Source organism: Capricornis sumatraensis, chromosome 22 (genome assembly GCF_032405125.1).
Source record: "Capricornis sumatraensis isolate serow.1 chromosome 22, serow.2, whole genome shotgun sequence".
NCBI lineage: Eukaryota > Metazoa > Chordata > Mammalia > Artiodactyla > Bovidae > Capricornis > Capricornis sumatraensis.
Window position 1 is genome coordinate 25,379,341 of NC_091090.1, and position 27,162 is coordinate 25,406,502.

Consider the following 27,162-nt stretch of genomic DNA (forward strand, 5'->3'; position numbering starts at 1 on the left):
CTCTGCATGGTGATCTGGCCCTACCCCCAATACAGTGTGGCTTCTGATATTCCCCACCAAGCTACCCATCAGCCTGGATGCCCTCCCCACTGTGATTGGGGCCTGGCATACCATATCATGTCGCCTCTGCATGGACACCTTCCTCACCCTACCTTCGAGTTGTGATAGGCTGCACTTGGGGAACCGCCACAGACGGACACCCTTCTCACCCTATTTGGCTCTGATGGCGTCGCTGCCACCCCTGCCCTAGCTTTGGATACCTTCTCTACTCTTGCTGATCCCTGTCTTCTCACACCTTCTCAGACTCCTTCGCCTCCTTGGTCTCCCTTCCCCCTACTATGCTTTTCTATACCTAATGACTTTAGTACTGAATCATTCTGGAAGGGGAGAGGTTGCTGTGTGCTTCATCCAGGAGTAGTTTTTCAATGTATCATCATCTTTCATGGTTAACTGTTATCTACTATTCATATTTATGAATAAATGAAAAGCAAAAAGCCGACTGGGAACTCTTTATATGGATATGACTTTTAAATTTTATTTTAGAGTTAGTAGGTTGGAAACCACCCATTGCTCTGGAGACCTCTAAATTCTGGGTTATCAGAAGTCATTTTTCTAGGAAACCATCACTCATCCATAGTAGCTTTACTAGTTCCCCCAGACTAGTGTGTGTGCGTGTGTGTGTGTGTTTCTGAGATTAACCCGTTAGTATTTTACCTTTGAAGAAAAATAACCTGCCTATCTACCATTGTTGTCTCAGAACTGTTGTGGTTAATACTGGGTCTCAGCTCTTCCATGAGATGTTAATTTCCCTATTTTCAGTTCTGTTTTTCCCATGAGCGCTCCTTTTCTTAATTTCTGGCCTTTCTGGGGTTCTACAGAACAGTTTGATGTCTCAGTTATAGTTTCCTTAAGTTTTCTGAGCTCTGGCTTTATCATTTATGGATCCATTTTCAGGAATTTAAAGTTTCTTGCTAATTCCCTTCTCAGATTGGTATGTTTTCAGCTGCAAATACAAATCTCGTCTAGAATTTACTTAAAAGTTAAGCAAAAAAACTGCTTCTGTAACAAGAAATCTAAAAGTTACAGGGCTGGTTAGCTTAGCAGTTGGATCAATCTAGTAAAGATCCAAGCCATTTTCATCTTTCCTTTCTTGTATTCTAAGCTTATCTGCGGTTTTCTTGTCTAATCCAGTTGTAGCAGTTTTGGCCATTACATTTTCAATGAAGAATATCCAAAGTCTGTAGGAGAACACTCTTTCCTTGCGTTTTGTTTATAAGGTCAAATAAAACCTTTCAAGAACCCCTACTTACATTGTATTGGTCTGAATCGATCCATCATACCTGTATTTGAAAACCAGTCTGTGTGTGTGTGTGTGTGTGTGTGTGTGTGTGTGATAGAGAATATGAATGAGATTACCATAAATCTGTGTGTGATCTGTGTGCATGCTCAGTCGTGTCTGATACTTTGCAACCCAGTGGACTTTAGCCCACCAGGCTCCTCTGTCATTGGGATTTCCCAGGGAAGAATACTGGAGTGGGTTGCTATTTCCTTCTCCCGGGAATCTTCCTGACCCAGGGATTGAATCTGCATCCCCTGTGTCCCTGCATCTCCTGCATTGGCAGGTGGATCCTTTACCACTGAGCCACCTAGGGAGGACCTGCTATAAATCAGTTCTCTTCAGACCTTTGTCTCCTTGACCAGAAATGTTAGGTGTCCTGGGACCTACTCAGTCTGCGCTTAAGCAAGATTCCCAAAGTCAACAAGATGACCTGATTGTACGTTAGTGTTTGAGAAGTACTGATCTACAATAGTTTAACCCTCTGGGTTTAACCCTTTGAGCCTGAGAGAAGCTTCACTTGTAAAAGTACAGGGTTCCAGAATACCTGAACAAAATCAGGGTTCAGTGAGAAAGGAAGAAGGAGGAGGAGTCGGTGTGGGAATGGCTGTTTGTTTGGTAGCCAACAGTGTCTGCCTATACTCCCTTTCCTTTTTTTTTTCCTTTTTTGGTGTAGTTGTGTATATGTGTTCTTTTTTCTTAATCGTTCTTATAGGAGGAAGAAAAGGTAATGGTGGTATAACTAGTTAAAATGTTAATAGTATGCTTATATGCTGTCCTATAACCTTAAAATCCTTAACAGCTTTCATTTCAGGGTGTATTCATTTTCTACGCTTCTGTGAAAAATATCGCCACAAACTTAGCAGATAAAAATAATACACATTTTTTATCTCACGGTTTTTGTGGTTTCTTCAGTCCGGGCATGGCTGCGTCCTCTGCAGGGCTGCAATCAGTGTATTGCTCATGGCCAGCTTCTCAGCTGGGGAAGGATCTGCTTTCAGGCTTACGAGGCTGCTGGCATTATTCAGCTCCCTGTGGGCAGTTGGACTGAGGGCCTCAGTTGTTTGTGGGCTCTCATCCAGAGACTTCCTCAGTTACTTGCACGTGGCCCTCTCCATAGGCCAGCTCAACAAAACAACTTGCGACTTCAAAGCCAGAAGTTACAGAGTTTCCTAGCAAGGGAATATTACAGCCTTATGTCGTCACATACAATCCATCATCTTTGTCATATTCTGTTGATTAGAAGTCAGTCATAGATCACATTCACACTGAAGGAGAGAGGATTACACAAGGGCATGAATATCAAGAGATGGGTATCGTGGGGACCACCTTAGAGTTTGTCACAAAGAATGTATAGCTGATGGGCAGAATAACTGACAAGATAAATTGTACGTTGTGTTGAGGTTTCTCCTTAACACTGGTACTGTGCATTATAGTTAGGCAAAAAAGAAATTTGCGGATGTAGCCAAATATTAAAAACTGAGGTAAGCCTTGATGGTATCTTTGTTGTATTAATCATTGCTAAATAGGTTCCTTAGTTTTAAGTTTATTAATATGGTTAGTAGTATTTCATGAGTTAAGTTTTTTAGGTGTTTGTTTCTGTTTTTTTAGTTGACTATATTGTGGAGTATGACTACGATGCTATCCATGATGATGAGTTAACGATCCGAGTTGGGGAAGTCATCAGGAACGTGAGGAAGCTACAGGAGGAAGGATGGCTGGAAGGGGAGCTGAACGGGAGGAGAGGAATGTTCCCTGATAATTTTGTTAAGGTAAGCGTTCTCGGTTAATTCCTTGCTGTTGCTCCGTAGGATTTAATCTTGAAGAAATGCAGACACATTTTTAACACAAAAATATTTTAGATAAATTTTTCATCTGAGGAATTAAAATAACTGGAGACTCAGGTATCATTGTAATGAATGTTATTGTTGCCTGGTGTCCTGGGGGATTATAAAACTCTGTGTGTGTGTGTGTGTGTGTGTGTGTGTGTGTGTGTGTGCACGCACCTGTCTACCTGTAATTTAGGTAGCACTTTGTAATTTGCAAAGAGTTTTGCTATCTACATTTCCATTTAATCCTAAATGTCCTGTGGAGGAAGTAGGGCAGATGATAGCCCCATTTTAAATCAATGACATGTAGGTTGAGAGGTTAAATGGTGTTGGTTAGCTAATAAAACAGAATCTGAACTGAAATCTGAGATAGTTGCCTCTTTACTCAAGTGTGAGTAAAAACACTTACTGGGTTTTGTTACTTTTCTAACCCCTTTGAGAATCTTGTATTCTTATTTATAAGTTTTAGCATTGCAGCGGTCATTCCTTTTTAAATAATGTTCTAGTCACTTCTGCCAGAAAACAATCATAATTTTTAAATATATTACAAACTAAAAATGTTCTCAGAAGTTTAGAGGAGGAAAAAAGAAGTAAAAGATATCTGTGTATTTACACACCATTTATAATAGTCTTAACCCAGAGCTTCCTTGGTAGCTCAGACAGTAAAGAATCTGCCTGCAATGCAGGAGATCCCAGTTCAATTCCTGGGTTGGGAAGATCCCCTGGAGAAGGGAATGGCAACCCACGCCATATTCTTGCCTAGGGAATTCCATGGGCAGATCGTAGGATTGCAAAGAGTTGGACACGACTGAGCAACTAACACTGCTATAGTTGTCTTTATTTTCTAGATTAGTTTTCTTACATTCAGCCACATCCCTCTTCTCATGAATTTATGGCTGTGAGCTCTTCTGGGAAGGCTCGAGTCTATCGTTCATTTGGTTTGTCCAACTTACAGAGTAGTTGTTAGAATGTCTGTGCAGTGTGAATGCTTCGTAAATATTTGCTCAGCTGCGGTTTTACTAAGTATGAACACATACTTTGTTAATTGATTTTAGAGAAGGTGAACTAACTACATTTTACCTCTCAAAAGACCTGAGAAAAGCTGTAGTAGAAATTGAGCTCTTTTGTTTATTTTTTACTTTACAAATTGACTTTCTTCTAATCTAAAATGGAGTGTAAAGCAGATGCTGTCAAAATTGAAGTAGAATAACTGCATTTAAACACAGTCAAATTAAATCTGCCTTTGTTGGTAGAATGATACAAGGAAAATCACATAATGGTTTTGTTTTCTTCCTTTTAAAGTGGCCTGTCTTTAGTCTAGTCTGTCTATAGTAAGCTGCAACGTTGGCCTCTCATCTCTCTCTCTCTTTTTTTTGGGGTGAGTGGGGAAAGTGGCTTTTCAGGAAAAATATATTGAAGTAATACAACAGTGGTTAAAAAAAAAAAGGAACTTAGTCAGAAGTATTACTGTGGTTCTCTTTTGAATTGTGTGCTGATAGGTAGTCCCTGTGCTGACATGTGGTCACAGTAGTGGAGATGACCTGTCATGGGACTCCCATCTTAACATATATTTTCCTGTCCTGTTACAGTTCAGCTAATTGTAGAACTTGGATTTAATGAACTGCCTGCTAGTAGAGGATGCTGTTTGTGTTTGCTTGGAGATGGAGGGAAGCTTAATCTGGGATTAAAATGAACCACAGGGTGGACTAGAGTTGGGAGACATTAGCATGAACTCATGTTTAATTTAAAATATATACAGATACATACAGAAATAATTCTATATGTGTGTGTTTATACGCCGGTCAGTACACAGGCATATATATATTCCTCATTTCTTCCACTGAGGGCCTGGAAGCAGTGACACACCAGTACCAGTGAGTACGCTCGGTACTCAGATCTTGGTTTCAGAATATCATTTTCCAGTAAAAGGAGGCTCCTGGGAGGAGTGATCCTATGGCTGATCCTGTGGCTGCAACACGATGTTCACAGGATGAGCCTGGAGCAGCTAGTAGTGCCAAGAGTAAGAATTTGGAAAAAAACAAAATGATGGGCCATGTCAAGGCAACATAGGTGCCAACTGGAAAGCTGGTTGAACATCAAAATAACGTAGTATTTGAAGAGCAGATAGATAACGCACGAGTCTAAATAAATGAATGCTGATATAAATAGATTGTTACGTAAGTAATGGAACAGAAAGGATAAATCTTACAGAATTATTCCAAATAATATTGGTAAATACTGTCCCCACCCCCAAGTATCCTTCAAGTGTAGGTTGGACTAAAGAATAGATGAAAGAGAAAAATGGCAACTTTACAGTGGAGAAATTCAGCAAATACTGCCTTTACCAAGTGATCAAGGCTAACATCATCAGTAATAAATTATGCTGATACCATGTATCTACTGAGCCTCTGGTATTTATTCTTCTCCCAAACCTATCATTGCAGTCCATTTGTGAGAAAAAAAATCAGACTGACCCAAGTTAAGGAACATTTCACAACTATCTGATCAGTACTTTTCAAAAATTTAAAGGTCATTAAAAAACAAGGAAGGCCTGAGAGACTGATGTTGAAAAGAGACTGAGGACCATAGTGACACATGCATTGTGGTGTCCCGGCTTGGCTGCTGGAGCAGACAGGATGTTAGGGGAAACCTGTGAAATCTGTATAAGTCAGTGGTTCTGCTAGTAGTCATGTACTAGTGTTAATTTCTTAGTTTTGACAAGTATAATACAGTTAGGCCAGGTATCAATGTGGCATATATATGGGAGATATATGGGAACTGAGGGCAGTACCTTGGCAACTTTACTGTAAACATAAAATTATTACAAAACAGAATTTTTTAAAATTTTCCTTTAGCCATATATTTATTTATGATTAATTTATTTTTTATTAAAGGATAATTGCTTTATAGAATTTTGTTGTTTTCTGTCAAACCTCAACATGAATCAGCCATCAGTTCAGTTCAGTCGCTCAGTCGTGTCCGACTCTGCGGCCCCATGAACCGCAGCACGCCAGGCCTCCCTGTCCATCACTAACTCCCAGAGTTCACTCAAACTCACGTCCATCGAGTCCGTGATGCCATCCAGTCATCTCATCCTCTGTCGTCCCCTTCTCCTCCTGCCCCCAGTCCCTCCCAGCATCAGAGTCTTTTCCAATGAGTCAACTCTTCGCCTGAGGTGGCCAAAAGACTGGAGTTTCAGCTTCAGCATCATTCCTTCCAAAGAAATCCCAGGGTTGATCTCCTTCAGAATGGACTGGTTGGATCTCCTTGCAGTCCAAGGGACTCCAAGAGTCTTCTCCAACACCACAGTTCAAAAGCATCAGTTCTTCTGCGCTCAGCCTTCTTCACAGTCCAACTCTCACATCCATGCATGACCACTGGAAAAACCATAGCCTTGACTAGATGACCCTTAGTTGGCAAAGTAATGTCTCTGCTTTTCAATATGCTATCTAGGTTGGTCATAACTTTTCTTCCAAGGAGTAAGTGTCTTTTAAATTCATGGCTGCAGTCACCATCTGCAGTGATTTTGGAGCCCCAAAATATAAAGTCTGACACTTTTTCCACTGTTTCCCCATCTATTTCCCATGAAATGATGGGACCGGATGCCGTGATCTTCGTTTTCTGAATGTTGAGCTTTAAGCCAACTTTTTCACTCTCCTCTTTCACTTTCATCAAGAGGCTTTTTAGTTCGTCTTCACTTTCTGCCATAAGGGTGGTGTCATCTGCATATCTGAGGTTACTGATATTTCTCCCGGCAATCTTAATTCCAGCTTGTGCTCCTTCCAGCCCAGTGTTTCTCAAGATATACTCTGCATAGAAGTTAAATAAGCAGGGTGACAATATACAGCTTTGACATACTCCTTTTCCTATTTGGAACTAGTCTGTTGTTCCATGTCCAGTTCTAACTGTTGCTTCCTGACCTGCATATAGGTTTCTGAAGAGGCAGGTTAGGTGGTCAGGTATTCCCATCTCTTTCAGAATTTTCCACAGTTTATTCCACACAAAGGCTTTGTCATGGTCAATAAAGCAGAAATAGATGTTTTTCTAGAACTCTGTTGCTTTTTCCATGATCCAGTGGATGTTGGCAATTTGATCTCTGGGTCCTCTGCCTGTTCTAAAACCAACTTGAACATCTGGAAGTTCATGGTTCACATATTGCTGAAGCCTGGCTTGGAGAATTTTGAGCATTACTTTACTAGCGTGTGATATGAGTTCAATTGTGTGGTAGTTTGAGCATTCTTTGGCATTGCCTTTCTTTGGGATTGGAATGAAAACTGACCTTTTCCAGTCTTGTGGCCACTGCTTAGTTTTCCAAATTTGCTGGCATATTGAGTGCAGCACTTTCACAGTATCATCTTTCAGGATTTGAAATAGCTCCACTGGAATTCCATCACCTCCACCAGCTTTGTTTGTAGTGATGCTTTCTAAGGCCCACTTGACTTCACATTCCAGGATGTCTGGCTCTAGGTGAGCAATCATACCATCGTGATTATCTTGGTTGAAGATCTTTTTTGTACAGATCTTTTTTCTTCTGTGTATTCTTGCCACCTCTTCTTAATATCTTCTGCTTCTGTTAGGTCCAGACCATTTCTGTCCTTTATCGAGCCCATCTTTGCACGAAATGTTCCCTTGGTATCTCTAATTTTCTTGAAGAGATCTCTTGTCTTTCCCATTCTGTTTTTTTCCCTCTATTTCTTTGCATTGATCACTGAGGAAGGCTTTCTTATCTCTTCTTTGGAACTCTGCATTCAGATGGGAATATCTTTCCTTTTCTCCTTTGCTTTTCGCTTCTGTTCTTTTCACAGCTATTTGCAAGGCCTCCCCAGACAGCCATTTTGCTTTTTTGCATTTCTTTTCCATGGGGATGGTCTTGATTCCTGTCTCCTGTACAATGTCACAAACCTCATTCCATAGTTCATCAGGCACTCTATTTATCAGATCTAGGCCCTTAAATCTATTTCTCACTTCCACTGTATAATCATAAGGGATTTGATTTAGGTCATACCTGAATGGTCTAGCGGTTTTCCCTACTTTCTTGTATTTCAGTCTGAATTTGGCAGTAAGGAGTTCATGATCTGAGCCACAGTCAGCTTCTGGTCTTGTTTTTGTTGACTGTATAGAGCTTCTCCATCTTTGGCTGCAAAGAATATAATCAATCTGATTTCGGTGTTGACCATCTGGTGATGTCCATGTGTAGAATCTTCTCTTGTGTTGTTGGAAGAGGGTGTTTGCTATGACCAGTGCATTTTCTTGGCAAAACTCTATTAGTCTTTGCCCTGCTTCATTCCGCATTCCAAGGCCAAATTTGCCTGTTACTCCAGGTGTTTCTTGATTTCCTACTTTTGCATTCCAGTACCCTGTAATGAAAAGGACATCTTTTTTGGGTGTTAGTTCTAAAAGGTCTTGTAGGTCTTCAAAGAACCATTCAACTTCAGCTTCTTCAGTGTTACTGGTTGGGGCATAGACTTGGATAACCGTGATATTGAATGGTTTGCCTTGGAGACGAAGAGAGATCATTCTGTCATTTTTGAGACTGCATCCAGGTACTGCATTTTGGACTCTTTTGTTGACCATGATGGCAACTTCATTTCTTCTAAGGGATTCCTGCCTGCAGTAGTAGATATAATGGTCCTCTGAATTAAATTTACCCATTCCAGTCCATTTTAGTTCGCTGATTCACTCTTGCCATCTCCTGTTTGACCACTTCCAATTTGCCTTGATTCATGGACCTGACATTCCAGGTTCCTATGCAATATTGCTCTTTACAGCATCGGACCTTGCTTCTATCACCAGTCCCATCCACAGTTGGGTATTGTTTTTGCTTTGGCTCCATCCCTTCTTTCTTTCTGGAGTTATTTCTCCACTGATCTCCAGTAGCATATTGGGCATCTACTGACCTGGGGAGTTCCTCTTTTAGTATCATTTTGCCTTTTCATACTGTTCATGGGCTTCTCAAGGCAAGAATACTGAAGTGGTTTGCCATTCCCTTCTCCAGTGGACCACATTCTGTCAGACCTCTCCACCATGACCCGCCCATCTTGGGTGGCCCCTCGGGCATGGCTTAGTTTCATTGAGTTAGACAAGGCTGTGGTCTTTTTGTGATTAGATTGACTAGTTTTCTGTGAGTATGGTTTCAGTGTGTCTGCCCTCCGATGTCCACTTGTAACACCTACTGTCTTACTTGGGTTTCTCTTACCTTGGATGTGGGGTATCTCTTCATGGCTGCTCCAGCAAAGCGCAGCCGCTGCTCCTTAACTTGGACCAGAGGTATCTCCTCACCGCTGCCCCTCCTGACCTTGAACGTGGAATAGCTCCTCTAGGCCCTCCTGCACCCACGCAGCATATATCACCTCCTGTTTGAACCTCCCTCCCATCTCCCTCCCCATCCCACCCCTCTGGATTAATACAGAGCCTCTGTTTGAGTTTCCTGAGCCATACAGCAAATTCCCATTGGCTATCTATTTTACATATGGTAATGTAAGTTTCCATGTTATTCTTTCCATACATCTCACCTTCTCCCCCCACCCCATGTCCATGAGTCTGTTCTCTATGTCTGTTTCTTCATTCAGTTCAGTTCAGTTGCTCAGTCATGTCCAACTCTTTGCGACCCCATGAACCACACCACGCCAGGCCTCCCTGTCCATCACCAACTCCCAGAGTCCACCCAAACCCATGTCCATTGATGCCATCCAACCATCTCATCCTCTGTCATCCCCTTCTCTTCCTGCCCTCCATTTTTCCCAGCATCAGGGTCTTTTCAAATGAGTCAGCTCTTCGAATCAGGTGGCCAAAATATTGGAGTTTCAGCTTCAACATCAGTCCTTCCAATGAACACCCAGGACTGATCTCCTTTAGAATGAACTGGTTGGATCTCCTTGCAGTCCAAGGGACTCGCAAGAGTCTTCTCCAACACCACAGTTCAAAAGCATCAATTCTTTGGCGCTCAGCTTTGTTTATAGTCCAACTCTCACATCCATCCATGACCACTGGAAAAACCATAGCCTTGACTAGACGGACCTTTGTTTGCAAAGTAATGTCTTTGCTTTTTAATATGCTATTTAGGTTGGTCATAACTTTTCTTCCAAGGAGTAAGCATCTTTTAATTTCATGGCTGCAGTCACCATCTGTAGTGATTTGGGAGCTCAGAAAAATAAAAGTCAGCCATTGTTTCCACTGTTTCCCCATCTATTTGCCATGAGGTGATGGGACTGGATGCCATGATCTTAGTTTTCTGAATGTTGAGCTTTAAGCCAACTTTTTCACTCTCCTCTTTCTCTTTCATCAAGAGGCTCTTTAGTTCTTCTTCACTTAACTGCCCTGTAAATAAATTCTTCAGTATCATTTTTCTAGATTCCATATATATGCTTTAGAATACAATATTTATCTTTCTCTTTCTGACCCACTTCACTCTGTATAATAGATTCTAGGTTCATCCACCTCATTAGAACTGACTCAAATGTGCTCCTTTGATGGCTGAGTAATATTCCAGTGTGTATATGTACCATAACTTCTCTATCCATTCGTCTGTTGATGGGCATCTAGGCTGCTTCCGTGTTAGAGCTATTGTAAGTAGTGCTGCAGTGAATAGTGGAGTACCTGTGTCTTTTTCAGTTTTGGTTTCCTCAGGGCATATGCCTAGGAGTGGGATTGCTGGGTCATATGATGAATTTATTCCTAGTTTTTTAAGGAATCTATACTGTCCTCCATAGTGGCAGTATCAGTTTACATTTCCGGTAACAGTGTAAGAGCATTCCTTTTTCTCCACACCCTCTCCAGCATTTATTGTTTGTAGACTTTTTGATGATGGCCATTCTGACTGGTGTGAGGTGATATATCTCATAGTAGTTTTGATTTGTGTTTCTCTAATAATGAGCAGTGTAGAGCATCTTTTCCTGTGTGTGTTGGCCGTCTGTATGCCTTCTTTGGAGAAATGTCTGTTTAGGTCTTTTCCCCATGTGTTGGGTGTGTTGTTTGTTTCTCTGGTATTGAGTTGTATGATTTGCTTGTATATTTTGGAAGCCAGTCCTTTGTCAGTTGTTTCGTTTGCTATCATATTCTCCCATTCTGAGGGCTGTCTTTTTACCTTGCTTATAGTTTCCTTTGCTGTGCAAAAGCTTTTAAGTTTAATCAGGTCCCACTTGTTTACTTTTGTTTTTATTTCTATTACTCTAGGAGGTGGGTCATAGAGAATCTTGCTTTAATTTATGTCATTGACCGTTCTGCCTATGTTTTCCTCTGAGTTTTATAGTTTTTGGTCTTACGTTTAGGTCTTTAATCCATTTTGAGTTTATCTTTGTGTATGGTGTTAGGAAGTGTTCTAATTTCATTTGTTACATATACTTGTCTAGTTTTCCCAACCCCATTTATTGAAGAGGCTGAAAGCAGAATTTTTATCAAAAAGTTAACCACAGGTAATGAACAACAGTGTAGAGTCCACAGTTTAGTAAGGTAGTTGGCTTTATCATTTCAGATGCGCATTAGAAGTTTCAGGGAAAAATTGTAATTTTTTTGTCTACTGGAAAATAAGCTTTCAGTGGGACAGTAGTATGGTGCTTTGTAAACACAGAACTGTGGTGTCGACGGTACAATGAGGCTTCCTGCAGAAAACTCATGCTGCTGTTATTGTTTTGAATAACTGTACTGAAAAGCAGCATTTAAATAGGGCTGGAAGATGGATAGAAAGGTCACATCATGTTTGTAGCCTGTTATGAAACATGATAGATACTGTAAATTTTGTGTGTGTGGCTGACATGTCTGTTTTCAGTGTCTCTTTGCAATGTTAGTTCATCTGTATATATGATTTAGAAAATATTTTACAAAAACTGTAGGACAAGAATCTGTGAACTTAATGTAAGAGTGTTGTCACTTTGTTATTTTCTGCTTCAGAGCGTTAACTTTATAATAAAGAGAACATGACATATAACACTGAGTTTTTTTCTTGTTACCCTCTTCTCATTTCTCTTTCTCCCAGTTGCCCGTGTTCTGAAGCTGTGTGTATCCTTCTAACACAGTTTTATATGTATTTACCTGTGCATAAATACGGAGAAGGCAATGGCACCTTACTCCAGTACTCTTGCCTGGAAAATCCCATGGACGGAGGAGCCTGGTAGGCTGCAGTCCATGGGGTCGCTGAGAGTTGGACATGACTCAGTGACTTCACTTTCACTTTTCACTTTCATGCATTGGAGAAGGAAATGGCAACCCACTCCAGTGTTCTTGCCTGGAGAATCCCAGGGACGGCGGAGCCTGGTGGGCTGCCGTCTATGGGGTCGCACAGAGTCGGACACGACTGAAGTGCTTTAGCAGCAGCAGCAGCAGCAGCACATATGCCAGAAGTTCCTTTGTTGTTCAGTCGCTAAGTTGTGTCGAGTTCTTTGCCACCTCATGGATTACAGCACACTGTTACTGTCTCCTAGAGTTTGCTCAGATGCATGTCCATTGAATTGGTAATGCTGTCTAACCACCTCATTCTCTGTCACCTCCTTTTGCCTTCAGTCTTTCCCAGTATCAGGGTCTTTTCCAATGAGTTGGCTCTTCACATCATGTGGTCAAAATAGTAAAACCTCAGCTTTAGCATCGGTCCTTCCAGTGATTATTCAGGGTTCATTTCCTTTAGGATTCAATTTGTAATAGCCATATAGTGTTCCATTTTATGTCTTTAGCATATTTTATGAATATTTAGCTATATTCTAATTTTTAGCTATTAAAAACAGTGCTGCAATGAACATCCCTTTGTAGATTATGTGCATAGCTAAGAATTTGCTGCATCAACTGTCAGGTTTCTCACTAAATAAATATGCTAATTTAAACTCCTACCAGTGGTGTAATGAGTGTTTTTCTTTAATGTTCTCATTAACATTTGATGCTATCAAATTTTCTTCTTTATTCTGTATTCTATGTCTATGTAATGTTCCGAATTTAAACTGTGGTTAGTGAGAGAGGTAGGGAAAAGTGTATGTATTCCATCTTTCCACAAGATAATCTAGATGGTGATGCATTTTAATAGAGATTATAATGCATGTTTTTAACAGTGTAAAAACTCACACAATATAGATGTTTCTCCTTTTAGAAGTGGTGTTGGAATAGCTGTTTTTACCTTAAGCTGTGGTTATAAAGCTAGTGTTCAGAAAAATATAATATTAGTTACCTTTAACATAAGAGTAGATTAGTGTTCAGTAAAAAGGTAATAAGCATATTTGATACCCTTTAAGTTATACCTTTCTTCTGAAGGTTAGGGCTTCCTAGTGGCTCAGCTGGTAAAGAATCCACCTGCAATGCAGGAGACCTGAGTTCTATCCCTGGGTTGGGAAGATCCCCTGGAGAAGGGAACAGTGGCTACTCTCTCCAGGATTCTGGCCTGGAGAATTCCATGGACTGTATAGTTCATGGGGTCACGAAGAGTTGGACATGACTGAGCAATTTTCACTTTTTCTGAAGGTTAAGATAACCACGAGAGTAGCTAATAGTGCAGCTGACTAGTTGTATGCATTTACTAAGCGTTAGTGGACTCTGTTCACTGAGGAGTGTCGGGTATGGCAGAGGCCATGGTCTGATTCACTGAGAGTGAGTCAGAGGAGGTTGGGCAGGAGAGTGGGAGGTGCATTACTATTCAAGGTACACTTGAAAGTTTGACCAGTGTTGAAACACGGGGCAGTACGGAGGAACCAGAGAAATACCAATGTAATAAGATATAAAGGAGGTGAAAAGAAATTATTTTTATTAGTTGGACTTGAGTATTAGCCCGAGAGTATTTGTGGTAGGAGATGCTAATGTTCGAGCTTTGAAGCAGCTTTCCTGTGAGCACTATACTTATACCGTGGAGGTGCTACAGGTTATTCTAAGATCTGTTAGTAATACGGTTTTTACCTTAGTGCTTTAAAAAATAAATGAGTATGTCCACAGAAGATGTTTCAGAGCTGGTAAGTGAATTGCTGTTCTTTATATTTTTTATATAAAGTGGGATTTTTGTCCCTTTTGAAGAGTTCTCAGAGCTTGATAATAATGTTTTAGACTTTCTGGTATAATAAGGAACAAGGAAACAGAAGTTATTCACACTTTAGCCGGTAAGTAAGTAAAAATCATTCAGCTGTTTACTCTTGTTTAGACCTAAATTTCTGAACAATTTTTTTTTTCTGGTTTAGAAAAAAATATTCAAATCACTGCACCTGCTTTTTTCTTAAATATTATGTAGTGTGACAACTTATCTTGCCTTCAAAAACGTTTGTTTTCATTTTATTCCTAGATTTCATAAGTTAAATGGCTAAGTGGACATTAAATCTTTATTCACATCTTTTTAAAACTGCTTTTAAAAAAAAGTGAAGTAGCAATATGGGAAATAAGATGATGATGAGGTGGATACTTTGAAAGAGTTTCAGTGATTTTTTTGTTTGTTTTTTAAATATCACATTTTGATTTAGTTTTAAAATCTTATTCCAGTATTTCCATAGGAAGAATTATTATTTGAATGAAATAAATGACGGTTTGATTTTATGTGACCTTTAACAGTGGATGTGTATCAAATAAACATGTAATCTTGCTTATTTTTCTTTTCTTTAGTAATATCACTTCATATCTTCTGACTTATACTTCTATAAAGTTGAAGGTACTAGTTTTAGGTAATACTTTTGGAAATCCTGAATGTTAAAAGTAATTAAGTGTAGTCCCCTCCTCCTTGGTTTTGCCTTCTGAAGCCTTAGTTACCCACAGTCAAGTGTGGTCTGAAAATACTTAAGCAGAAAATTCCAGAAATAAGTCATGTTTTAAACTGTGCACCCTTCTGCCTGGGATGTGAATCATCCCTTTGTCCAGCGTCTCCTACCCATTAGTCGCTTAGGAGTAGCCCTCTTGATTATCAGATCAGTTGTCTCAGTATCCCAGTGTTTGTGGGTGAGTAACCCTTATTTTATTTAATAATGGCCCCAAAGTGCAAGAGTAGTGATGCTGACCACTCGGATATGCTAGTAGAAAGCATATGAGTGAAAAGGTGTGAAAGCTTAATAAACAAGAAAAAGTCGTCGGCTGAGGTTGCTAAAATCTACGGTAGGAATGAATCTTCTGTCTGTGAAATTGTGAAGAAGAGAAAAGGAATTCATACTAGTTTTGCTGTCTTACCTCAGACTGGAAAAGTTACTGCCACAGTATGTGATAAGCGCATAGTTAAGATGCAAAAGGTATTATATCTGTAAGTTATTTTGAAAGATGGAAACCACATTCGTGTAACTTTTTATTAGAGTATATTGTTATAATTGTTTTATTATCAGTTGTTAATCTCTTACTGTGTTGAATTTATAAATTAAACTTTATCTTAGGTATGTGTACATAGGAGAAAACAAATATAGTATGTGTAAGACTCAGTTTGCTGCATTTTCAAGCATCCACTGGGGGTCTTGGGACCCTATGAATGAGGAGGGACTACTGTATTCCTCAGATTTTAATTAGCATAAGCAGAACTGTAACTCTATTTAGAGATTTGTTGGTTAAGTTATCTGCCTCTTTCATCTGAGAAGTAAAAGAATGCTCCTGCCATCTGATCTGGTTTTTATTATTCTTTGTGACCTTTGCTTCTAATATTCTAGAGGTAATTGCTTTCTATTTTCAGATCATGGTCGTTCACTGGCCATGATTAGATAATCAAATTATAAAATAGGTATATTTCAACATGATGGAGTGGTTCATGAATTTTATTGATGAACCTTCTATCTTTTTTTAATTAATGTGATTGGAATTAAGTTTTCTTCTTTACCTCAGATCAAGAGTAACTATCCTTTCCACCTTTTTAAAGCTGCTTCTTACTTGCTTATATTTTTCATCTTTTCCTTTAATTTATTACTTCCTACTCCTTACCCTACTTTCTTATCCTTATGAAAACAAGCAAATCAATGTGTACTACATTCTTATCTATATCGCAATCATCCACGCTGTATTTTTTCCTTGACTGGTTCTGTATTGACATTACCTGTTGTGTAGGAGACTTCCCTTATTTGTGCAGTGAGGTTTAGTTTTCTGACTTTGCTTTGTCAGTACATGATCCTGTTTTAAGTGAGGGCTTATTCTTACTGCATCTCTGGAGTCATTTTCAAAGTCAGTAAAGGAAGCGAAATTTGTAGGAAAGAGATGTTACAGTGTTAATATGTCAGTATTTTATTTACTGGCTGATTCTCAGTCTCAGTTCAGTAGCTCAGTTGTGTCCGACTCTTTGCGACCCCCATGGACTGCAGCACACCAGGCCTCCCTGTCCATCACCAACTCCCGGAGTTTACTCAAACTCATGTTCATTGAGTCAGTGATGTCATCCACTCATCGTCTGTCATCCCCTTCTCCTCCCACCTTCAGTCTTTCCCAGCATCAGGGTCTTTTTAAATGAGCCAGTTCTTCACATTAGGTGGCCAAAGTATGGGAGTTTCAGCTTCAGCATCAGTCCTTCCAGTGAATATTCAGGACTGATTTCCTTTAGGATTGACTGGTTGGAACTCCTTGCAGTCCAAGGGACTCTCCAGAGTCTTCTCCAACACCTCAGTTCAAAAACATCAATTCTTCGGCGCTCAGTTTTCTATATAGTCCAACTCTCACATCCATACATGACTACTGGAGAAACCATAGCTTTGACTAGATGGACCTTTGTTGGCAAAGTAATGTCTCTGCTTTTTAATATACTGTCTAGGTTTGTCATAGCTTTTCTTTCAAGGAGCAAGTGCCTTTTAATTTCATGGCTGCAGTCACCATCTGCAGTGATTTTGGAGCCCCCAAAAATAAAGTCTGACACTCTTTCCACTGTTTCCCCATCTATTTGCCATGAAGTGATGGGACCAGATGCCATGATCTTAGTTTTCTGAATGTTGAGTTTTAAGTTAGCGTTTTCACTCATCTTTCATGCTTATCAGGAGGCTCTTTAGCTCCCCTTCACTTTCTGCCATAAGGGTGGTGTCATCTGCATATCTGAGGTTATTGATATTTCTCCTGGCAGTCTTGATTCCAGCTTGTGCTTCATCCAGTCCAGCATTTCTCTGATGTACTCTGCATATAAGTTAAATAAGCAGGGTGTCAATATACAGCCTTGATATACTCCTTTCCTGATTTGGAACCAGTATGTTGTTCCATGTCCAATTCTAACTTGCTTCTTGACCTGCATACAGATTTCTCAGAAGGCAGGTCAGGTGGTCTGGTATTCCCATCTCTTTCAGAATTTTCCACAGTTTATCGTGATCCACACAGTCAAAGGCTTTGGCATAGTCAATAAAGCAGAAGTAGATGTTTTTCTGGAACTCTCTTGCTTTTTCCATGATCCAGTGGATGTTGGCAATTTGATCTCTGGTTCCTCTGTCTTTTCTAAATCCAGCTTGAACATCTGGAAGTTCACAGTTCATGTACTGTTGAAGCCTGGCTTGGAGAATTTTGCACATTACTTTGCTAGCGTCTGAGATGAGTGCAGTTGTACAGTAGTTTGGGCATTCATTGGTAGTTTGGGCATTCATTGGTATTGCCTTTCTTTGGGATTGAACTGAAAACTGACCTTTTCCAGTCTTGTGGCCACTGCTGAGTTTTCCAAATTTGCTGGCACGTTGAGTGCAGCACTTGTGTAGCATCAAAATAAAGGGCAGAAGGAAGAAACAGTAGAAGCCTTACTAACAACCCTTCATAGGTGCTCAATAAAATTGCTATTTAAGATGATAGCTGAAGAATAATTTGGAGGCACTGTGTGTCCAGGAATGGGGGACTAGAGTAGAGAGAGAGAGGGAGAGAGAAGGGGGAGATAAAGGGGGAGAGAGATTGGAGAGAGAGAGCGAGAGCGAGAGCGAGAGAGAGAAAGAGATTGTATGTCTGGTGGTAGTAAACTGTAGCAGGAAGAGGTTCCAGAGATGGAGTGGGGTGGAGCCTAAAGTGGACCTTACCTTATCTGTAATTTTGCTTAGACCCTAAACTCACTTGATACTTTTGATAATGGCTTAGTTGGCACTGTGTATGTGTAAGGCTGTAATCCTGAGTTTTCCTTAGGCACTGTAGATTGTTTATATATATATATATTTTTTTTTGTTTTCCTCCTCTTTTTGTGTCTTTTGTTCTCAGAAGATGTATTATATCTAATATTCATGGGTTTGATTTCTCAGTGAATATTGAAGGTCCTCAAAATGTTTCTAGATCTTGAGCAATATGTTGTAAATTTATATTTTTAGAAATGGTAGACATTGTTATTGTCTTGTATATCATACCTGTTTATAAGGTTAATTTTTATTAAAAGGTAACACAAGTATCTATTTAGCCTTTGAACAGGATAGAATGAAAATTTATACCCAGGATATAAAATTTATACCCAGGATATATTCTCCTGAATCTGTCTCCTGTCTCACATTGGGTCAACCTGGAATTATTTTCTTAGAGGAATAAGATTTGAATATCAAGCTAAGTTCTTGGTCTCTTGTACCAGAGAGGAAACAGTAGTTTTCAGACATACGATGTTTGTCTTTTTAAAATGTAGGTAACTCATGAGACGTTCAGGAGAATCCAAAATTAATACTCTTTGGCATGTTGAGGTTGCAGCTACTAGTTTTTGCCTAGATTTCATATTTTTATTAGTTTGAAGAATACTTAATGTGGTCTGAAAACTGAAGTTTTCATATGGTGTGTCATTTATTATTAGTAGCAATTGAAGTAGTTTTCCTTACATACGTTACCAGTAAAAATGAAGCAGCCACTACAGTGTGAAATATTTTGTGTGTCTTCTATGATTTATACTTTAATAGTTTTCATGGTTTCTCATCATTTTAACAGTTATTCCAAAATGAAAAAATTTTCTGTTTGCAAAATGATACGGCTTGTTAAAGTAACACAAAAAAGCAAGCATCAAACATAATAATCTGAAATCCTACCAGCTAGAGTAACAAGTTAACATTGCAGTAGACATAAACACCTGGAGATATAGATTCTTTGTTAACTTTATATGTGAAAAATACCTTCTGGTTAGGGATTTACTGTTTTCTTGTGGTTACTTTTTATGAACAGAAACTGTTAATTTTAATATTAAATGTGTGAGGCAGGAATCCAGTTTCATTCCCTGCTGCCTAAATGTGAAACACTGCATGCACCATATATTTTGAGATTAATATTTTCCCCTCCCTTTTTACCTGTTGTAAATCATTTTTCTGTTTATGGATTTTTGTGCCAATACACACTGATTTGTAGTATCGTATGGTTTTTCTTTATTTCTTAGTTTAAAGAAAAATCCCCTCACTTTCTTTTCATTGAAGTATTTTGGCTGTTCTTGGTCATTTGTTCTTCTCTACAAATTTAGAACTAGTTTAATTGCTCTCCCAAAGCTGTGACATATCTATTCAATTGCATTGCATCAATTTTAGGAGAAAAATGCTATCTTTATGATAATGAGTTTTCAACATCTGAACATGGCATGACTTTTCTTTCCTGTGTCTTCTTTTATGTCTTCCAGTAAAACTTCATACTTCTTTTCGTGAAGATTTACCTATCTTCTCTTAGACCTGTAACTTAGAACAGGGTTTATCAGACAACAGCCCATGGGCCAAATCTAAATACCACCTGTTTATTTATAGTGTCGCTGAACTGAGAATGCCAGCTAAGAGTTATATAAATAGTTGGAAAAAGTGAAATGAGGAGCAGTATTTCATGACATGTAAAAATTATATGAAGTTGAAAGTTTAGTGTCCATAAATAAAATTTTGTTGGAGCTGTAACCAAAGTGTGTGATAGTCTTTAGATATGTGTGGGCAGAGGAAAAGGTTGCAAACTGTTGATACTTTGTTTTATATAATAATCAATGTACCTGGTTTTGTATTTTGCATTTGAGGATTTAATTTAATGAAATACAGCTTAATTTGCCTATTTGCTGATTTCCCCTTTTGTAGGAAATTAAGAAAGAGACAGAATCCAAGGATGACAGTTTGCCCATCAGGCGGGAAAGGCACGGGAATGTAGCAAATCTCGTACAACGAATAAGCACCTATGGACTTCTGCCTGGAGGAATTCAGCCACTTCCACAAACCAAAAACATTAAGAAGAGTATGTAAATAATTTTTTCTTCTTCATTTAAATCAAAATAGAAGTTTGTTTTATAACTAACTTCATATCATAAGTTGTGTTAAGAAAAATCAACCTTTTGTAGCAGACTACAGAAACTTCCTGCTTATTCTTCCGTTACTAGTTATGGGCCCATGTTATCAGTCTTCATTTGGTAATCCAGCATGAGCTGTCTGTAGGAATTGTAAATTAAGATAGAAAACTTTGTTTTCTTGTTAGTCTTACAGGCTCTGTTGGGTAGTTAATCCTTTGCCTTAAATTTACTTGAATATTTTTTATTAAATGTTAAATGGGATGCTAAAATGTCTGCTCATCCTTAAGCAGTATAGATGCAAGCATTTGATAATGCATTTTCTTTACTGGTTAGCCATCTGAACATGAATGTTCAGTTTTCCAAGGTGGTTGGCCTAGCAGAGTGCCTTTGAAGTATTTGGTGTAAATATGTTAAGAGTTTAATATAGAGGGAGAGTGCCACATTTAAAATCAGACATTAGTTTGAATCTGTCTTATGACCTTAGATCATTTAGACTCTTGAGTTTTATTGTACTGCTGGTGGAAAAGTGGTTTAAAAAAATAAATAATACTGCTGTTGTCAAAAACTTAGTCTTTGGAAAGACTGCTACTCAAAGAAGTACTTCAAGTCTGGGAGCAGATAGTGTTTTACCATAGTAAACCTGAGGCCCCATTAGAGATTGAATACTATGTTCAGTTTGATTTGATAAGTTATAAATGAGTATTTATCCACTATCATCTTCGATCATTCTTTTTCTTAAACCCACCTCCTCTCCCTCCCTCGCCACTCCCCACATCAGTCTCTTTGATGTTGGGGTCTGTTGTGTTTGATGCTGGTTGCTACCTTGTGTACCAAGTAGCCTATAATATAAAGAAATTTTGTTTATATATGTTTCATAAATGTAAGATTATTTTTTATTTTTATAGTCTCATACCTGTTACTTTCTGTGCTACTGTCTGTGAAGTTAGGGGAAATCTCTACTTTCTAGATTACATCACTCTTGATTATTTTCATAAAATAAAAACAGGTTTTCATAAAAATGAACAGGTTTCATGACACAGAGACAGACCAGTTACAAGGTACTACTTGTTCTTCTTTTCTCCCAGTAAATGCGGTGTACAGACAATGTTTAGATGTCACCCACATTGCCTTCAGTCTTCTGCCCGAAGGCTGACTGTTTAGTAGTTCTAGTTGTCCCGGATTCTGAAACTGTTCCTTTTGGAGATTGGGGAATAGATAGCGGAGTTATTTCCCCATCCTATACGGGAATCTCTACGTAGAATTTCTGTGCACAAGGAGAATTTTAGACCCATGAAAGAGTTATTCATGATCTCTGTCTGTTGTGAGATACATGTGCTACTTTCTTTAGCTCTAGTGAGCTATAAAGGAACACACTTCTTCTTAAGTAGAGGCTAGACAAAGGGCTTCAAGTTTATTTTGTCTCCTAATAGGAAAGGACACTAAACTTTACCTTCTTTGAGAACACTGTCCATCATTTTTCTTGTAAGAAAGAGAAATCATTATATAGTTGTTGCTAAGAAGCTTAGGCTTTTTCACTTGTTTTTAATGTGCTGCAAAGACTAAATTAGTCACTTGGTGTGCTAAGTAACATTTAAAACAGGATGCAGGTTGTTTTTGCTTTCAGATTACTTTTCCAGGAAAAGCAGCTAATTTTTTTTTAATCAGATTTTTTTTGTTACCGTTAGTTTGCATCATTTCCTTGGTTAATGAAATAGATCAGTTATTCAAAAGTGGTTCATTGTAATGTTAAATAGTAGTATATACCCTTTTAATCCATACTGTTAATATAAAAAAACCCCAAACCATTGTAAAGGTTGATAATGGTAAGCACTGCATTGTGAAGGTTCAGTTCAAAGCTCTGCCAAGACAAACGAATCTGCATGTGTGCCGAATTTTGACTAAGCAACCTCAAGGAAAAGTTCACATAGTTAATATGATAGGTATCTGGAGACTGGAATTGTTAGCTATTTTTATCTCCAAAGCCAAAAAGCGTTGGCTTTTTTTTGTGTGTACAAAGTCTGGTCATGAAACCATTGAAACTTTTGCTATTGTATGTAAATTAAGCAAGACAGACAGTTATTTTTTAGATTGAGCACAAAAAATTTTCCAGGACAAAGTTGATTGTAAAAAGTTGCTAAATTATAGAATAGAACCAATTTACACTTTTATAGCAAAAACATGTACAAATGGCATGACTGCTGAGACCCTTGTAAAATCGGGCACAGAGATAATGGTGTAGAATATTTTTACTTGGAGTAAAGAATTGACGTCTTTCAGCGTCACAATTGTATATAGTGTGCAGTGTGGCATAGTAGTGGATATTCCACTTTGTATTTGGAAAACCGTGATACCAGATATGAATCCACTCATGGCATATTGTATTCCTTATTAGTGGGAATTCATGCTACAGAAGTGATTTTCCATCTAGTTATTTTGAAATACAAAAGATGCATTGAGATTGAGATTGATAAATCATTGGTAGTTGTACAGAAATAAATACATTAAAATTTGGTTGACTAGAATATAATCCACATAGTGTTTCATTCTCAGACAACGCTTGGTAACATGCCTCCCAACTTTGACTCAGTACTGAAGAAGATAAATTTCTGAATCTCATCAAAGTATGGTCACTGATTATATACATCTTTGCAGCATACATGTGAAAAAGAAGGGGCATATTAGTAGTGCAGGCTCTGCCCTTTGACATTGAAATATTCTGACTTAGAAGGGGAATAAAGTGAAAGTGAAGTCGCTCAGTCGTGTCCGACTCTTTGCGACCCCGTGGACTGTAGCCCACCAGGCTTCTCCGTCCATGGGATTCTCCAGGCAAGAATACTGGAGTGGGTTGCCATTTCCTTCTCCAAGAAAGGGAATAAAACCTCATTCTAATGACTGCTCCCTGGCTGCAACCTCTCATATGAATGGAGTAAGGTTTTTTGATTTTTTGTTTTATTTTGAAAAATTTAGTCTTAGAGAGAAGTTGAAATAATAATTGTCTGCTAAACATGGTATATTCTTCGCCTAAGCTTGCTTTGTTATATTGGCTTTATATATCTGTTGAAAATATGTGGTTAGACGTGATACTTCATCCCTAAGTACATGAGTTTTTTTCTTCATGATAGTGGTGATGATGATGTTTTCTAAGATTTTGATGATCTTAAGTGTGTATCTCAGCAGTATAGCTAGAATCTTGAATAGCTTAAATTTTTCACTTACTGGCTTAATATGATTTTTTTATTGCTGCTGATAAGAAAAAAATTTTAAAGATTCAGCCATGTAGCAAATGGCTCAGTCTTGATGTTTCTTTACTTTTGATGATTACCTTTGCTTACTAGAGAAAGAAATTGATAAAAAAAATTTTTTTTTACATTAGAAAATGCTGTAATAAAGTTTGACGATTTACTTTCCAGAACTAAATGGAACTAAAAGTAGATTGGGAATCTTTTTGTTGCTATCTCTGAAATTTTGGAATTCAGCCTCCTAAGTTCTGAGTATGATATGCTCTTCATTTTAGCATTTGATGGAAAAAATTAAAACAGTGTTATTAAATAAGAAATAATATAAGAAATACTTAAGAACTCTGTTTGACCTGAATATTTAGATCTTTTTTTAAGAACCATGGTATACTTCCCATTTGTGATGACTTATATTTGAAAATACAAAATATTTTTAAAAGGTTTTTCTGAAATTATTTGACATTTATGTGATGAATACTGTAACACCTGTGGGTATGAAGACCGTAAGAGCAGTGTTAATGTGGACAGTCAAATCTGCCAAATAAAAACTGGATATGGATAATGATTCATAAGTCACAGTTTAACAGAGGAAAATACCAAGTTACTCTAACACAAGGATGATAGTAATAATTACCTTATAGGGTTTTCAAAGTATTAACATGTTAAGTAAATATTATAAGAAATGCTCTGTAAATGTCTGTACTTGTTATTGCAGTATTTTATACTATTAAGTGGAGAAGGCAATGACACCCCAGTCCAGCACTCTTGCCTGGAAAATCCCATGAACAGAGGAGCCGCTAAGAGTCGGACACGACTGAGCTACTTCACTTTCACTTTTCACTTTCATGCATTGGAGAAGGAAATGGCAACCCACTCCAGTGTTCTTGTCTGGAGAATCCCAGTGACGGGGGAGCCTGATGGGCTGCCATCTATGGGGTCGCACAGAGTTGGACATGACTGAAGCGACTTAGCAGCAGCAGAATCCTATTAAGAACCATACTTCTTGTTGTTGTTCAGTCACTAAGTCATGTCTGACTCTTTGCCACTCCATGAACTGTAGCACGCCAGGCTTCCCTGTCTTTCACTATTTCCAAGTTTGCTTAGATTCATGTCCATTGAGTTGGTGATGCTGTCTAATCATCTCATCCTCCTCTGCCCTTTTCTCTTTTTGCTTTCAATCTTTCCCAGCATCAGTATCTTTTCCAATGAGTTGGCTCTTTGCTTGATGACTAGAAACATACAAAATGTGCAGTTGAGATTCAAATGAAAGGGCAGTTCTATACAAGAGTCATCAAGTAAAGTGTCATTAAGCTCTTTAAGTAGGACATATCATTTACATAAAAATTGGAGAGTATGGCGTTGCAGTTAGAATTGCAGCCTTTGAAAGACCCATGAAGATAAGCAAGTCTATGGTATTTTCAGAGAGTAAGGATCTAACATGACTAGGGTACATGAGTTATGGTAAAGCACTCTGATCTGTGAAGAAAGCAGCCTGATGCAGTGGGAAGGGGTTCCTGTTTCTCCTTGATACAATATGTCTTAGCAAGTGTTTATGCTCTTTTGTGTGGGAAGTGTTTATGAAGGACTTGGAGTAATAAAAAATTTGTCACTGCCTTTGTTGTTACACTTCTTTATTTGGTTTCTTATTAATAGCTTTACTTATAAAATACTGATTTAAAGAAATATTTTATTCTTTGTAGTTCTGAAAAGCTGTATGGAAGCTACTTATGTTAAGAAAATACTATAGTTAAAAAATCGACTGACTGCTACACATCCTTTTATTGACAGTTTTACTCTTTAATTTCATTTTCTTCTGTGCTTACCAAAGGTTCTGATGCATTTTAGAAAGTCAGTAAATATTTATTGACCAATATGTATGGGTAGACATTGTATGTGCCATTTGAAATGTGAAGGATCTCCAAATTTCTTAACTTGTGCTACCAACTAATAGAAAAGTTCAGTGTAGGCAGTCATTCTAACATAAGAGTAAGCTGTATAAAAATATAGAATCATACAAAAATTTTTCTTTTTAAAATAAATGACTCACATTTTGTGGCAATGGTAGGGGCTATTTAGATATTTTTATCCAGTGTGGATTTTCCTTTTAAAAATGAGTTCCTTTGCAAATAATTTTGCATACTCTCTTAGAAAAAAAATTGGAGAATTATGCTACTGTGAAAGACAAGATAAAAACAAAGCTTTTGATTAAAATATCACTAGGTTGCTTGAAGTTAATTGACATATGTGCTTAGGGGCAGAGGGGCTAATTAATACTCTTTATTGACTTTAAATTATTTAAAAAGATACTGATATTCATTAAAAAGAATCAAGTTACATCTTTTGAAGTCCTACATTATATAATCATTACTTTTCTGAATAAATGAGGCTTGTTTAAAACACTAAAGTGAAACTATTTTTGTCTTCACTTGTGTTTTTATCTGTCAGAAAAATTATTAAATAAGATAAAATACATTTTAGATTTGTGCATTTTCTCTTTTTTTTTAAGCACAGATACTCTTGACTTAGTGCCTTTAAAGTATTCCTAGATTTTGATCAAGAAGCAGTGTGAAAATCACTAGTTTGAAGGACTTGTCTGATAAATTTGTTATAAATTTGTTATGCCAATAGTGTCTTAAGTCTGTGTTTCTAGTTTCCAAATTGGCAGTGGAAATTTTACTTTTGTATAATCAGTTGGATCTGATTTCATTTCTGAGAGCCTACCTTATTTGCAGTTGGCTTGAATTTATTTTAGGATGAAGGAAGAGCTTCTAGGGTGGGGGCAAGGTGGAAAGCCAGACGGCACAGATTATGGTTAGCTGTTCAGAATGCTTCCATGCTCTGTTTTTATTCATACATACAAATCCTTTGACAATAAACATGTTATGTAAATAAACGTGCTACTGTTTGTTTTAAAGATCTTTGTTAATTTTTTTATGTGACTTCCTATAGAGACCAAGAAGCGTCAGTGTAAAGTTCTCTTTGAATACATTCCACAAAATGAGGATGAACTGGAGCTTAAAGTGGGAGATATTATTGATATTAGTGAAGAGGTAAGTAAAAACACATGTTAGAGATAAAGCAGCAATTAGAATTAATGCTCTGGGTATTAGAAAAATGCTTTGTAAGAATATTAATTTTTTAAATTTATTTTGCCAGTTTTTTTTTAAATTTTAAGATACCTATTTTAAAGTGGATCTTTAATGACCTAAAGGAAGGTTTTTTAACTGTAGAAATAAAGCTTTATTCATCCTTGCAATGCCTAATATTTGTGTACTGAATTTGTATCTTTGACTTTAAAAGTAAAATAAGCTCTTTTTTTAAGCTAAAATTGATGTAATCTAAGTAGCTAAGCATATAAACCTTTCTTTGATTCTGAATTCACTTTAGACACAAGCCATAAAAATAGAAAGATTTTTACCTTTTGCACAGCAGAGATGTTTGCAAGCAGAATGCAAAAGCTTTGTTTTGTTTGAATTATCACGTTCAAATATTAACCCCAAAACACTTGGCCTCATTTTAATATCTTAGAATAAGATTTTTAAATATTTCAAAAATAGCTTTTCATATATCTACTTTTATCATTAAAGGAATATCAAAGTGTTATTTAGCAGCTAAAGATGCCATTTTCAGAGTATGTATTTTGATATCAAGTATTGCCACTGTAACTGATTTTGTTTGATAACA

The 27,162-nt window shown here is 37.8% G+C and overlaps 1 protein-coding gene across 1 annotated transcript in view; it reads left to right on the forward strand.

The window, feature by feature from the left end:
* The window catches only part of CD2AP (CD2 associated protein), a 79,872-nt gene that overhangs the window by 17,951 nt on the left and 34,759 nt on the right, over positions 1-27,162 (forward strand). The window contains exons 2-4 of the mRNA XM_068994152.1: positions 2,948-3,108; positions 20,037-20,190; positions 26,428-26,528. Of these exons, the coding sequence (XP_068850253.1) occupies positions 2,948-3,108; positions 20,037-20,190; positions 26,428-26,528 (416 nt within the window). The remainder of the gene's footprint in view (positions 1-2,947; positions 3,109-20,036; positions 20,191-26,427; positions 26,529-27,162) is intronic.